Source organism: Pyrus communis, chromosome 15, assembly GCF_041283825.1.
Source record: "Pyrus communis isolate YQ-2024b chromosome 15, ASM4128382v1, whole genome shotgun sequence".
In the NCBI taxonomy this organism is placed as follows: Eukaryota; Viridiplantae; Streptophyta; class Magnoliopsida; order Rosales; family Rosaceae; genus Pyrus; species Pyrus communis.
In genome coordinates this window covers 33,486,796-33,501,973 of record NC_142579.1, presented here as the reverse complement: position 1 = coordinate 33,501,973, position 15,178 = coordinate 33,486,796, and the positions used below count along the sequence as shown (strand labels likewise).

At 38.7% G+C, this 15,178-nt stretch overlaps 2 protein-coding genes across 3 annotated transcripts; both read right to left on the bottom strand.

Moving 5' to 3' along the window:
* Positions 1 to 1,141: 1,141 nt before the first annotated feature.
* LOC137746867 (Leucine-rich repeat protein kinase family protein) lies at positions 1,142 to 4,648 on the bottom strand. The gene is made up of 3 exons (XM_088686388.1): positions 4,436 to 4,648; positions 4,263 to 4,324; positions 1,142 to 4,175 (listed from the first exon to the last, which is right to left on the bottom strand). Exon 3 carries the CDS (start codon positions 4,003 to 4,005, stop codon positions 1,423 to 1,425), a length of 2,583 nt encoding a protein of 860 aa, XP_088542514.1. The 5' UTR covers positions 4,006 to 4,175; positions 4,263 to 4,324; positions 4,436 to 4,648; the 3' UTR covers positions 1,142 to 1,422.
* A 3,258-nt stretch (positions 4,649 to 7,906) lies between these two features.
* On the bottom strand, positions 7,907 to 14,288 carry LOC137736085 (ubiquitin carboxyl-terminal hydrolase 23). 2 transcript variants are annotated; one of them, XM_068475422.2, is made up of 11 exons: positions 13,728 to 14,288; positions 13,257 to 13,371; positions 12,892 to 13,002; positions 12,261 to 12,433; positions 11,799 to 12,125; positions 11,314 to 11,439; positions 9,961 to 10,710; positions 9,733 to 9,852; positions 8,924 to 9,644; positions 8,460 to 8,553; positions 7,907 to 8,345 (listed from the first exon to the last, which is right to left on the bottom strand). In XM_068475422.2, exons 1-11 carry the CDS (start codon positions 14,046 to 14,048, stop codon positions 8,186 to 8,188), a joined length of 3,018 nt encoding a protein of 1,005 aa, XP_068331523.2. In that variant the 5' UTR covers positions 14,049 to 14,288; the 3' UTR covers positions 7,907 to 8,185. The 2 variants fall into 2 exon arrangements, with proteins under 2 accessions (XP_068331523.2, XP_068331527.2); XM_068475426.2 differs by having other exon boundaries at positions 9,733 to 9,849.
* Positions 14,289 to 15,178: the final 890 nt, after the last annotated feature.

Genomic DNA, 15,178 nt, shown 5'->3' with positions numbered 1-15,178 from the left:
AAGTTCGACACAATTACTACTGCCCATTTTGTGGCTTAGCTCAACCTCCACCCCTAATGTCGTTGTCTCAGGAAAAGAAAAGAAAAACTTTGAAATTAAATCCTTAATATATTGTTAATTGTGGACCACTTTGTTGAAAAATTGAATTGGTTCTCATGCATGTTTGCACATAGTGCGGTTAATTGAGTGTGAATTAGTCTATCTACTAAAGCATGAATCAAATATTTTTTTTTAAAGGGACCCACTAGTGGCTTTGTCACGGTAGTCCATCTTCTCGGGAGTTGAGAGACTCACATAGACATTTCAGCCTCTTCTGGTCACTATCGTGTGATTCACCAGCATAAAAAATCTAATCCAAAACATGCCGTGTAGAATATGGATTTGAAATTCGTTTCCAACTATTAGGTCATCCTGTAGTGGTTACTAAGCATGAATCATTCGCATTTTGTTTTATGAAGAAACATGCGATCCTTTGCAAGTTATTATGACGGGGTTGGCACTTGGCAACTGGCAACTTGGCATGCATGCCATGCTGCTTCCAATTCTTCCTGAACGAAAAGTCCTAAATGAGTGTGATTTGGCCTATCTCCCAAACTAGTCTTAAAATTTAGACCCATTTGACGGAGTAACTGTCCATTGTAAACAGTAACATCTGATCCGGTAACAACACTCACGAAGCTGCAGTTTGGCACCGAGGGAAAGTACGCGATTTTCGTATATGTTGATGGACATCCCGTGTTAACAAGCACAAGTAGTTTTAATGTGTAGGGACGTACTATATACATACACAGCCTGTAAATTTTGCTTTTGGTTTAACCATCGATGGTTGACGGTGGATAAGGTGGTCCAGGACATTACTGCGAGTGCCAGAACGAGCTAGCTCTCCTGGCTCGTCTGTGAGTCTCTGACTAACCACCGCTAGGCTCCCTACCGCTACAAGCATCCTGTTCGTGTGCATATAATACTGACAGACAGTAGCATATCGGACAGACAATGGAATGAATTCACCATCAATGTTCACGGCAGATGAGAGAAACACAAATCATAAGTTCATAACTAATACGAAAGATCTCACATCGAAGGAACTAGTTTTGCTTTAGAGTTTAGTCTACAAGGCTTCTTATAGAACCAAGTTAAGAAATTCTGATAAGGATACTGCAACATCTGATTAAATCAAACTCCTTTGTATACAATATACATTAAACTTCCATTTCATGTCACCAGCAATGAGAAACGAAAGGAAAGAGCGAGTGCACGACATCAAAATTCCAAACAGAATTTCCATGGCTACTGTACAATTTCTCAAGGCGGAAAAAAAGAACCGACTATAACAGCCAACAAGAACAAGCTAATAAGTAGGAAAACAAAAGCTAAACCAAAAACACTCACATATTCCTTTTTTTCAGCTCAATTTGTTCTTCATTAGTTACCTGTTTGCTCGATATCTTTAAGAAGTCCGACAATCTGATGCATGCTTGGTCGCTTTGAGGGAAGGTCAGCTGTGCACAGATATCCAATCTTCAGGGCCTCCTCCATTTGGTCATCTGGTCCTGTGTCACGAATTTTTGGATCAATAGCGCTCGACCCTTTGTTCTTTCTAATCAATCCTCTAACCCAGCTCACCAAGGTCGCATCCTTCTCCTCTGGATAGTCATCGCCAAATGGCTTCTTCGAAGTAATCAACTCAAAAAGAACAACTCCAAAGCAATACACATCAGATTTTGGTGTTGGAGAATCATACTCGGACTGAGAAAACTCTGGTGGCACATACCCTGGTGACCCTTGAGAGATCTCTTCATCTAGGCCACTGCCAAAAATCTTAGCCAGACCAAAATCAGATAATCTAGGCTCTAAGTTATAATCCAGATAGACACTACTAGCTTTAACGTCTCTATGAATAATCGGAGGTGAGCAACCGTGGTGTAGAAATGCCAGTGCTCTGGCAGTGCCAAGTGCAATCTTGTGACGGAACCTCCACGATGTTAACAACCCTTCAGAACCAACATTTTGAATGTCATTGTTGTCTTCCTGTTCCCAAGTATCTGTGCTCCAATCCTCTGTTGTTTGCAGTACCCCGAGCGGCAAGTCATGAAGCAAATTCTGTAGATTCCCGTTCTCCATGTAGTCATAGATAGCAATCCTTTGGTCCCCAGCCAAGCAATATCCAGTCAATGGAGCAAGATTAGGGTGTTTGATTCGACCGAGATACTCAAACTCCCTTGCAGCTTCCTGGTCTGTCATTGTAGAACCATGGACCAAAACTTTCACTGCTACATGGATTCCACCCGGTAGAAATCCTCTATAAACTGGCCCAAATTTCCCTTCAGCCAAAAGGGTTCCTCGATCAAAGTTCGAAGTTGCAGATAAGAGGTCTGAGAATGTGAAATTCAACAATGGCTTCCCGAAAATCACTACAGGTACTGAATTTGCTTGCTTAACATCCGCAACCCATGTTGTTGAATCGGTCTGGAAGGAAAAGGGGCCTGATACATTTTGCTCTTCCTTGTGTGAGGTTTGTTTTACCTCCCACATTCTGGTTTTCCTTCTGCAACCAACTGCTAGAAACAGCAAACCAGCAAGCAGGCATACCATTGAGAAGGTCAAAACCAAAGCAAGCTTTAGTCCCTTTTGCTGCCTAGCCTTATTGGATCGTGCTCTAAAAAGGTCTGGTTTTGCTGCAATGGGGCAGCTGTTTGTTGAACCAAAGAAAGATGCTTGGAGGGTTGCTTTGGAAATTTCAGAAGCACAAAGTGTCAAGTTATTGTAAGAGAAGTTGAACCTCTCCATCCAAGGGAGTTTCCCCAAGAGCGATGCAGGGATCTCTCCGCTTAAATTGTTGTTAGAAACATCAAAAACTTGGAGATTTCTCAAACTCAGCAATGGGATTCTGCCTATGAGATGGTTTTCAGAAAGATCAAGTGTGTTCAAGTTACTCAGCTGGGAAATTTCAGCAGGAATACGACCCGTAAGAATAGTTTTCGACAAGTTCAGGTACTCCAAACCCGAAAAAGTTTTCACATTTCTCCGGAATTCCTGCCTTGTAAAATTATTGTGGGCTAGATTAAGGTGTTTGAGATTCTGGGATTGAATCCAATCAAGTAAAATTTCTCCACCAAGCTGATTCTCAGACAAATCTAAATAAACCAAACGAGACCAATTGTAGCTAGCATTGAATTGTACCTTTGAAACGTGGCCTTCAAACCGATTCCTGCTCAGGTCTGCCACCTCCAGCAGCTCCTTAAACACTCCCATCACTGAACCCTGAAACACATTTCCTGAAATGTTCAGAGAAGTAATGGAATTCATCTCCGAAAAATCGGAGTCCCGGCCTTGAATCCCATTCCCAGCAAGGTTCAATACTTGGAGCTTAGGCAATGCAGCACCAAATCCATCTGGAAGAGAACCGTTTAACCGATTCGACGAAAGGTCAATCCAAACCAGAGACTGACAACTCAAAATTCCTGATGGGATGCTCTTCTCAAACGAATTTCCATTGAGCTTAAGAACTCGCAGACTGGCAAGTGAGCTTATATCTGCAGGAATCTCACCAGAGAAATTGTTGTTGGAAACGTCGAGGGTTTCGAGCAGACCGAAGTTGCCAACGTTGTTAGGCAACGACCCGGAAATCCGGTTGTTGGAGAGAATAAGGTGCTTGAGAGAACCTAGGCTCCACAAATCCGAAGGCAGACTGGTGATTTTGTTGCTGCTAAGGTTTAAAGATTGGAGCTTTGTGAGCTTTCCGATGGTTGTGTCCGGAATCGGACCGGAGAGCTCCAAACCGGAAGCCTCAAATCCGATAACATTGTTGGATTCACAGAAAACTCCTTTCCACGAGCAAACAGGTGCAGAAAAGTTGTAGAGATTGGAAGAAGAAGATGAGGAAAAAGAACCCAATTTTTTCAAAAACTCAGAGACAAAGAACCCATCTGTGTTGGGCTGTTGGGAAGCTAATGGATTAAAAAGCAGGGAAAAAACTAATAGAGAAGCAAAGAAAATATAACCCATTTGGAAAAATAGTGCAGCAGAGAAAAGGGCGTGAGAAAGTTTAAACCCTTCTTTCTCTCTCTATCACTTTCCCACTCTAGAACTTCAGAAGCAGCATTGCAGTAACATAAATGGTTCTGGGTCCATCTCAGAAGCACTTGCTTGGGGAATCTGCAGCTCCATTAAATCCACTGCACAGTGTAAAAGAGTGGGTTTTGGGTTTTGAAGAAGAGAAGATTATTAGGCTAAAACTCCCAAAAAAAAAAACAAGAACTTACATGCAGGATTTTGTTGGGTTTGCGGTCCTTGTTATCCTCCTAAGAAAACCCCCACTAAAGCACTGGGAAAATAAGCCAATGGGTGAAGCAGCACATGCAAATAACAAACTTATTGGGTTCTCAAAGAGTTGACGGTTTTCTGGGGTTTGGAGAGTGGGGGAATGTGAGCTCACCTTTGGTGGTTTTGCAGGTCCATGACCATGAAATCCTGCAGAAACAAACAACAAAAAAAGAAGCAATTTTGTCTGTATGTGTGGAGAAGTAGAATATGTGAGCAGCAGGAGCAGGAGGAGGAGGAGGAGAAGGCTCTAGTTTTTGCTGCATATATATCGTTTAAAACAAACAAACAAAGGAGGCTGTCATGTGATTTTAAATGAAATGAAAACAAGGACACCGTGAGGAGAGAGGGAGGGAGAGGAAGGGGAAGGAGGGTATATTGGGAATGAGAGATTTTTCAATGTGTCGGAACATAGAACGCAACATCGCATGTTATTATACAATTGGAGACACGCTAGAAAGAAATAAAAAAATAATTCTTTCAATTGTACAATGATACGTGGCGTTCTACTATGTGTTCTGGACACACTAAAAAATCTGTTAGTGGGAAAGAAGAAGGGGGTAGACAGGAGTTTTAATGGAGGGAATTAAATATCTAGGATTTGGGTTGATGACAACTTTATGTTGGTGGGAATTCAGTGATGTTCTTCATGGAGTGTTGTTTTTTTTTTTCATCATCCATTCTTCTTCTCTAATTAAAAGTTGGTTGATATCTTTATTTGATTGAATTCCAATTAGAAATTGGCAATTTGCTACTATAGAAGCTAATCACCATCTTTTAATAGTGTTCTGATTAGAATACTGCCAATTAATAGTGTATTATGTAGTGTTCTTATACACTATGTGGTAATTATTTGTTTCTACACATAAAAACTTGAGTAGAAGTGTTCGATTACATTATTCGTAGAATAATTTGACAAAAATACGAACACATGTATTTTGCCTTATTCGGTCTTATACCGGTTTTACTTTTAATAGCGTATAGACGTTAGTTTTTCATTTTGAAAAGTATCAATCCTTTGAAAACAAAATTTTTTGTTTTTGTTTTTAATCAAAATAGAACGGACAGTGCTAGTGCTATTCCCACACTTGCTTTTTCTTGTTACATTACATTGTTAATTTTTTTGTCATCGATCTTCTTGAAATCATTCAATCTGAAGACCGAAAATTATAAAGAATATGTGATAAGTGAAAACAGGTATGTGTAACACATTATCCACGAGAAATTATGACCCTTTCCCCAACTTTCCGTAAAGCATGATGGACAATCAGTTCATACAACTTTTCCTTTGACATTTAAATGTATTGATTTTCACTTTAAATAACTTAAATATGAACTCATGATTTGCCCTTAAACAATGTTACAAGTTGATCAAATGAAGGGAAGTATGTAATTTTCAGAGTAAAATTCTCTTCTCTCACATTCTCTCTTTTTCTCTCTTTTCCTCTCACATTTTGATTTTTGTCTTTTTGTTTCTATTGAAAAAATCAACATATTGTGACTTAATCATAACCGTTCACATAAAAAAGAAAAGAAAAAGACGTAAATTATAAGAGAAGAGAATCATACTCCGTAATTTGGTGGCGGGTGGGGAGTGGGGGCGGGGGCGGTGTTAGGCGGAATATATTTCAATGGATTAGCTAGAAATGGTTGGTGTGATGTAGCGTTTTGTTGACTTAAACATATGCACTTCAAAAAGGTTATCCCAATGAGATTATGAGCCCCACTCATTTCACTTAAACAAGTGATTTACCCCCTAAACCATCATCACCATTAATTATACTTAATGGTGGGTCTAGTCTCTTAGTAAGATTCAAGGGACTATGATCACTCCCATCAAGAATCAAGCATCTCAACTGTTTATTTGGAGAGGAATTTTAAACACTCTACTGTAGTAATATTCCAAATTACTAAGCGACTTCTTATGTTTTAACCTTCACATATTTTAGCCAGTACTAACTTAGAATATTGAAATAGTGGCGTACCGGTATAAGTAAGTCTCTCTCGTTTAATTAGGGGTGGGTTAATCACATGATTAGAGTTAAAAAAACAGCTGTAATGGTGTTGATGATTGAGTAAACTAATCCGTGCCTTGTTTCTCTGTATATTTCGTTCCTTTGAGGATTTGGCTTGGGGTGTGACTGAATAATGAAAGTTAATAGAATATAATTAATGTTGTCATGCTGATTTAGACACCTTTGCATCGATCAAACTCAAAGCACATGAGGGCTTTGACAAGTTTAGACGACGACCCTTGTCCTAGTGGAGAAAGAAAACAACAAATCAAATTAAGTAATTATGTAGGTACGTGTTTGCACATGGGAAAATGCCCACTTTGTCAAAATCTTAGACGATATCGCTTGTGATTTATTTAATAGAGAATTTTATGAGTGTTTTTGGATGCATACGGTGTTATCTTCACTAAAGGGTGAAAGATTCAACTATGACTCACATGATCTATCCATAATAGTTTGGTCCAAAATCGTTTTTTACGAGAATTGAATATAAGATCTCTCACTTACAAATGAAGAGATATATCAATAGACCGATGTGCTAAAAGCATCTCCAATCGGAGATCTATATTGAGTTGTATAGAGATGGAGATTCTCCAAGTGATCAGCATTAGCGTTGTTGTGAAAAAGACACTTGCTCCATGAAGCATTTACGAACTTAAGTGTTTTCTATACCGACGTTTCAAATCCGCCCGTAAGATTGATAAGACGGCATTGTATAAGTGAGAGTTGAGCAGATCGGGAGCACGCCAAGACCCGACAAGAAAGAAAATGGAGGAAGATTGCATCAAGTCGTAATAATTTGCACTGATTGAGGGGGGATTAAGGTGAGGAGTAATAAAAAATCCACCGACACGCACAAGGACTAACGATAATTGAAACGACCAACCCCCCATAACATTTGGTTTCATGATATTGCCAATTTGCCAGCTGCAGACTTAGGTCTGGTTTGATATTAAGGTGATTCTGAAAAAAACTGGTATAAAAAAAAACTGGGAGCTGTTTTTGTGTTTGATAAACATTCAGCTTCAGTTTTTTTTCACAATTTTGGATGAAAAAAAACCATAAACAAGAAGCTGCAAAACCCAACTTTGAAAAACCAGCTTTTTTCACATATATTTTACATAAAAATTTACCAAACACTATAATACTGCTTATTTTTTTCAAAAACACTTTTACAAAAAAGTTTACCAAACACTCTGCTGTTTTATTTCACAGCTACTTATTCTCACAGCACAGCAGAAACAACTTTCTTTCAAAGTACAGCAATACCAAACCACTCCTCGGACAATAATGCTGTCACTGTTGTGTTGCTTCTCCACGAAGCCGCGAGGGCATAGCGTGAGTTGGAAAAATCTCGGGTGTAACCGGAGATATTTTCCTCTCTCGGACTTTCTCATCATGAGAGAGAGAGGAAGATATACCCCCGTTACACACTTAGATACTCTCCTAAGAGTTGCACCCATGCAAAGTATAGAGATGTCATCGAAATTTTACGATGATCACTGAAAGATGAAAAATTTAAGATCTTACAAAGTACCCAGAATTCCATACATCACAATAGAACACAACCCTCAAAAGTTATACTGATTGTTTATAGTCAACCAAAAATAGATTTATAGCAAAACAAAAAGCTTAGTGTATCTCGGAAAGACCGAAAACACGTAATCCTTCAGCTAATACAATTATCCGTCCATGATAAATTCTCCTCACAGCAGTAAGATACAGTTCACCTGCTCTGAGCTCTCTTCCTCTCCACTCCAAACGCAACACAAATAATCGCCCCGTATTACAATTTCTCTCAACATCTACAGCAAACCAACAATCTGTCCATACAAGTTTGACTTATTCTGTCATATCCGGAGGGGGTGATTTCCAGAACCATACCTGTCTGCCTTTGTCTTTTTCATCTGCAATCTCTGGGTTGCAATCTTTTGGAATGGATTTGGTCCGCCAAATGTTTCTTTGGGTTGCCTTACCTTCTTTCTCTTTCCGCGATCATATTCTTCATCCCTGTATCAATTAAACATTCCACAACTTGTCAGAAGATTTTATATGTAATGCGTTAACTGGTGAAAATTCATGCTGATCTAAACTAATGTGACATGCAAGGGATTCCAAACTCACCATTCGTCAGGTATATAACCAATGCTGACACTCTTTGCACGGCTTGATTCTACAATACGAGGAGGAGGCAATTCTATTCCATCCCAACGTGCAACTGCAACCAACATATTTTTTTGAGAGATGCAATCAGGAAATTATAACCACAATAACATTAGGTAACATCAGTTTCAATGGGCTTCTTGTTCATATTTTCTAAAAGACAGAAGAAAGAACAAACAAAACAAAAAACAAAAAACAAAAAAGTAATAAAGGCTTATCCAGCATTCAAAACTAACAGATCAATTGGGTAGCAGTGAAGCTCAACTTGCCAATCAGCATAGATGTAAATGCAGAAGGCATTGCAATTGTAAAGGTAACACATGCATGACTACATAACGGCATGGAATATATGCAAATACTACAAAACTACCAGCAACCATGGATATATATGGTCAGGAGGGCAGAGTCCTAGATAATATACTCACCCATTGTCTCGTCAAGACCTCGGTTCAGCACACCAATCCCTCCATTTTGCATTCTGTCTCTTTTACAATTGTGTGGGGTATCATTTTCCCCGGTCTCCCGCAGATTTTCTTTTGAGCAAGAGCTAGAGACATTACCAATTTGTAGTCTTTTATCACTTGCAAGCACTGTACCATTCTGACCAACACTTTCTCTAAACTCACCCTTATTGGCAGCCATTAAAGAATGACCATGAGATTTCATTTCCTGCTTTTTATCAGTTCCATCTGCATCCTTTTTTAAGCCAGATTTGGTCCCCTTCCTCTTAGACTTTTGCTTAGAAGGAGTAGAAACCAAGGGAATTGACTGGGTTTGCTCAGATGTAGACGGCCCCATATCAGATAAGCAAGAATTGTCCATAACGTGTTTCTTAAGAAGGCTACTGGTATCTGAAGATGGGTGCTTACTCCTTTTGTGTTTTTTCTTCTTCTGTACGCTTAAGACCGCCCGGGAAAGTAAGCTAGGTCGTAACTGCATGGATGCAACCTTAGACTTCAGCTGCTTCTTTTTCAATTTTCTATGGCGTTTGCAATCAGAAGATTTCACAAGCATCGATCCATATGTCACAATTAATGAGGAGCCAGACAATTTTGCTGACTCATTAATTAATACTTTTTGGCCTGAATCACTAGTCTTCTCACCCAAAACATTACAAGCAGCACTTCCATTGGTAAAACTTCCAACCTAAAATATAAAAGAAGTTAAATCATGACAACACAACCTATCATAAAATGCATAAAAAATACAAAAAAAAAAGAAAAAAAAAAAATACCTGACTAATTTTAGAGCTTGGTTGATCTGATGATTTTACAGTGTGAATTCCCTCCTTTTTCATACCGCTAGGAACTCCGGATGCCGTACTCAAGTCTCCCTTAGAGGATACAAGATTCTTCTAGATGCATAAACAAGTTAAAAACTCAAGCACCAAACAAAAGTAAAATATCAAGTAGGTAAAACTAGAGACATCAAAGTGTATAGAAGATATGTTGCATCCACTTACATTATGAGGGGTCTCATCTAGTATGGGTTTAGCAGCCTCAAGGCTTTCAGGGTCCTTGACATTGGGTGCTATGACACTGGAAACACCACTGTTTTCAACTGACCTTCCTCTCCCATTAAGGTCAGTTTTATTGCCCTCAGCTTTTGCAGCTGTGGCATTTTCAGGATCCGAAGTGCCACCATTTCTAGTTGGAGGTGATGGTAGCATGTCTTTTCCCAATGTGGGAATTGGAATGGAAATCCCTTTCAATGAATCCTTTGGTAATGATGAAGAAGAATCTAAAACAGGTTCCTTCACACACACCATATTTTCTGCCGCATTTTTAGATTCAGAAGCACCACCACTGCTGCGGCTTGGAATGGAAAACCCTTTCAGCAAGTCTTTTGATAAAGATGGAGAAGACTCCGAAACAGGCTCCTTCATAGGCACCATATTTCCTGCCACTGTCTGGCAGTTAGTTGATGCTTCCTTCAAAAGGGGCACCATAGGTGGAACTATAGTTGATTTTTGCGTCATAACGATAGATGAGGATGGACCACTTGATCTGCCCTCAACAGAAACATTCTGAACCGGTCCTTTGAAGCCTTGGTTGTTAGTGCAACGAGTTTTTAATCCAGCACCATTTGCATTGAAATTCTCCTTTCGAGCAACTTCAACAGGCTTCCTTGGTATTATATTTCTTCTATCGCGGACATAAAACAACATGTAAGCCTTCTGTTCTAAAACAATCCTCTCACTAACTTGGTATACCTGTTGCATCATAGTTGTGCAAACTTGTAAGAAACCTTGATTACTTTTTTTCATTTCATATGCAATTTAAAGATTGTGGATTTACTGCTGCCCTGTCCCTCAAATATGGTACTAGCATTTCTTTCTCATATATCAAGTATACCCATCCAATCAGAGTCATTCAAAGATAAAAACTCAGTACATCTTTGGACAAGGGACTTATAAAAGGGATTTGCAATCCCATTTGAAAAGTGGTTGGGAACCATAGAAAGGGAATATGTCAATTTCTGGGGGAACACCAGACCAAGGTTCAGGACCCAATACCCTGGACCAAGGGCACAGGCCAAACATGTTGTATTAAGTTCTTTAAATGAATCCTACCACACTTGATTGCTTAACCAAACAAGTAAGTTCGGGGATCAATCTCATCTTTCCAAAATCCCACCATTTTTATCCTTTGTTACTTCTAATAACTCATCCAAAGGGAAACTTTCAGCAGCAAATGATCATAATCAGTTTGTTGACATGGCACATCTAAGATCCATAAAGTTGGGTTACACCGACTTGGACAATCCAAATTGTTAAGTATTATGAGGAACAGTGATATGTAAATTATCAACTCACCTGGTTGTCATCAAGAGAGTACCACATGCCACTTGATGTGCGAACATAGCAATAATAATGGCCAGAATAGGTGGTAGCCCCACAATGAACAAGAACCCCATAGAGAGTATATTTCAAATCCCCTTCCTGTCAAGTAGAATGTAAAACAGGATTAGAATACAAAACCATGATGTGAATGGCACAAAACATAATCAAATCAGCAACATATAACTTTTGGCTTCCTTTAATGTGTTACCCCAGTCATAAACCTAATTGTCCAGATTCTAATTCCAAATTTAACCTTTTTCAGCAAAAAGGACCAAAATTAAGATACAGTTTTCAACAAGAATTGGGCAAGATTATGAAATATGAAATAAAATCAGGTAAACAGAATCAGTGACTTGCACATCAAATGCCACAATGTTTCTTTTAAATTGGTTCATTCGTCAAATGAAGAAAAAATTTAGAAGTAAAGCTTGCATGGCTAAAAATGCTTGAATACTTACGTAGGAACCACTAACAAATGGCTTCAAATCCAATGTAGGGCCAAATTTTACATGTCTGTCAATTTTTCGTCCAGGTTCATGTGCACGAAATCGCTTCAAATGGATGGTAAGTACATAAGGAGGCTTTTGAACAGTCATCTGTTTAAGAGCCCGAACTTTCTGATTGCATCGTTGGCACTGATATTGCCTTTCCCCTCCATCTAACTGTTCTGAGGCAGTAAATTTTGCAAGTGCTTTTTGCAAGGAATCTGCGTTGAATATTTCAAGACTTAAATCTAAGAACGGGTCAAACTTGTTGGAGCAATAGGAGCACTGCAAACATTTGACCTGAATAGATAACAACAAATCGGGTTACGAAATATCAAGTAAATACTTAAAATCCTTACCTGTTTACCAAAAAAAATAAACTCCCATTCACTACAGTATCTCAAAAACCACAAAGTCTACCATTACAATTTTTACCTGGCTTCGAAGGCGACCGCCAAAAATCTTGTGTACCAAGCTCTTCTCGTAGGCACTTGGGGATTCGCTTGGCACACCAGAAGGTAAACAGCATTTATGCATGGATTCCAGCAAGTTTACCATGTATTCATGTGCATCCTCCTGTCTAGACTTGGTGAAAGTTCGAGATATGCCTTATCATTTGTCAAGGATTCCAACTTCAAGCATAGAAACAACAAAAATAGACCCAATACAACACTTATAAACTGACCCTGATCTTAACCTTATGAAAATGCAAAATTGGAATGGGGAAGACAAGAAACTTCTTGATGAACACTCCCTTAAACTTGCTCCAATCAGATCATTTGGGTATTAGTTATCCCCCTAAGAAATTTTTTTTAATGCTTATTAAAAATCAACTTTGACTGTAAACTATAAAAATAGAAAAAATTCATTCATAGAAGAATTTAAAAAAAAATAATTGAATATTTTTATTTTTCTTCTTTATTGACACACTTGGTTGTCGAGCATGTTGAATAAATAAGAACTCCATCAACAAAAGAGAACGTTCTGTGGCCAAACATGGGAGTCCAATGAGTACGTCCAACTATATATGGCAGAAATATATCACCACAAAACATTTCAAGGATACATCGTAAGTTAATGACTAGATCCTTTGGAACCAAAATTCTCCCGGTTGATTGTAGAGCAAGACTAACGTGCTTCTGGATGGCACATAAAGCACAAAACCCAGCAATATGGCCTGTAAAAACAAAATCAAACAAATTAGCTATGCACATAAATTCAACATTCTTCACACATGCACATGTAAGCACATATGTGCGCAGGCTTACCCTCACTTTACAAATGGAATATTATGACACTTTTTTTGTTTATGTTAATTCCTTCCATGCAAACACACAGACACAAATATGTGACATTTTTTTTGTCTATATTAACTTGTTGCAAACACATCCAAACTAAGGGCAAGTCTAGGGTTTTCGGAGGAGTCCTTACATGAATTTCGATGCTTTCCACTTTGCAAGTATGCAGCTAAAGGCTCAGTATATGTCAGACACTGCAACACTGAATTGAGATAACAAGTGTTCCCCATATTCCTCAAACCGGCACCCTGAAAATTACACAAACCATTTTCACTGTCATGCAACTAGGACCCAAAAGAATATTCGGAGAACAACCAAATGCAGCAATAGTATTACCACCAAACCATCACATAACAGAATATTGACTATGAAACAATTGAAAGAAAAAACAAATTCAACCGAAAATCGATTTGACATAAGAAGCCAAGCAACAAAACTCTGAATTCATCTAAACAAAACATATAACAAGCCCGAATCGAAAAATGCGAAATGATTCCATTTAACTAAGCAAAAGAAAGAAACATCATCACGACCAACCAAACATATAAGTAATAGTGAATGGAAGTTAGAGAAGAAAGCGATCAAAGGCAACACTTTGACTCACAATTCTCCGGAAGGTGATGCCAAAGCTGAGCTCCGGATCCAACCCGTTCTCCAAAAACTCGGACCGATCCGTTTTCTTAGCACTCAAACTCGACTGACCCTGATTAGAGCTGCTACCGCCGTTGTTGCTGCTTCCGGGGTTCAAGGTCTCGAGCCTAAAGTCACCGCCACTGGTGTTAAGGCCATTGCAGGGCTTCCTCGCTCGGTGGAACTCGATACGCCTCTGAAGAGGATTCGCCCCGGTTTTCGATTCGGGCATTAAATCCGCAAAGCCCTCCGATTGGATTTGGAGCTCCGCCGTTTGCACCAAAGCGTCGGCCATTCCCGAAGCCCAAAAAGTTGCGATTTTGCAGAGAAAGTTGCGATTTTTGTTCTACGCGTATTGAATTTCTCTCTCTGGAATTAGAAATTAGGGTTCTAATAGCGGAAATATTTGTGGGGATTTGGGAGAAGCAGAGAGCTTTTTGAAGGCTTCTGCGAAAGAGAAGAGGCGATGGAGGCGATAGAGGCAGTATTAAACCCTACACAGGACACCCCAAGATTTTTGGTTCCAGATGGGCGCGGCCTACACTGACCAACGGTGGGGGAGATGTAGATGATTTTTCCACGTGTCGCGATCTGGTACAAGTTGGAATTTTGATCAGGACGTATGAAAAAACAAGGAAAATGTCTAGTCGGAGATGCTTCATCAAGGTTTGACGACATGATTTTATTCTTCTTTTGGGTTTCACATTGAGAATGTGAATCCTCTTCAGATCCTCATTGTTTTCGGATCCTCATTGTGAGAATTCTGAATATTCTCAAATCGTGTCTGTTTATTAGACATTTATGGTCATAAATCATTTAAAATTAAATATGAATAGTATCTGAAAAAAAATTGACTGCACAATGTACGATAAACGAACATAATTTGAGAATTCCCAGGATCTTCACAAAGAGGACCCTCGTTCTCACTGTTATATCTCGTTCATAAGCCATTTTGGCATCTCCGGCTTTGTAAGTAGAAGATTTGGATTATGATTGTAACGGAAATAACGGTATTTCAAATCAATCATATAATTCAATTAAAAGTAAGAAGGTCCTAAATCTTTATGTCCCAATTTACATATTATCACTTACTGCTGAAAACTGCAAGGTCCAAAGTCTAAAAAGTTTGACACCATGCTTTCTTCGAAAAAAAAAGGTAGTAAATCATATATAAAAATTATATTTTGTAAACTAGATGATAATTGAATTCTTTCATTAATAATTTAAAGGCTTTTTAGTTAAAATAGTTCTTGAACTTTGCATAACTCTTCACTTTGGTCGATAAGATTTGAAATCAATAGAAATGGTCTCTGAGATTGTTCATCATTAATCATTTTGATCATTCCATGAAAAATCTTTATAAAATAAGAATAAAATGATAGAAATACACTTTTTGTCAAATCATTTTGGCCAATTGTTTTAAAT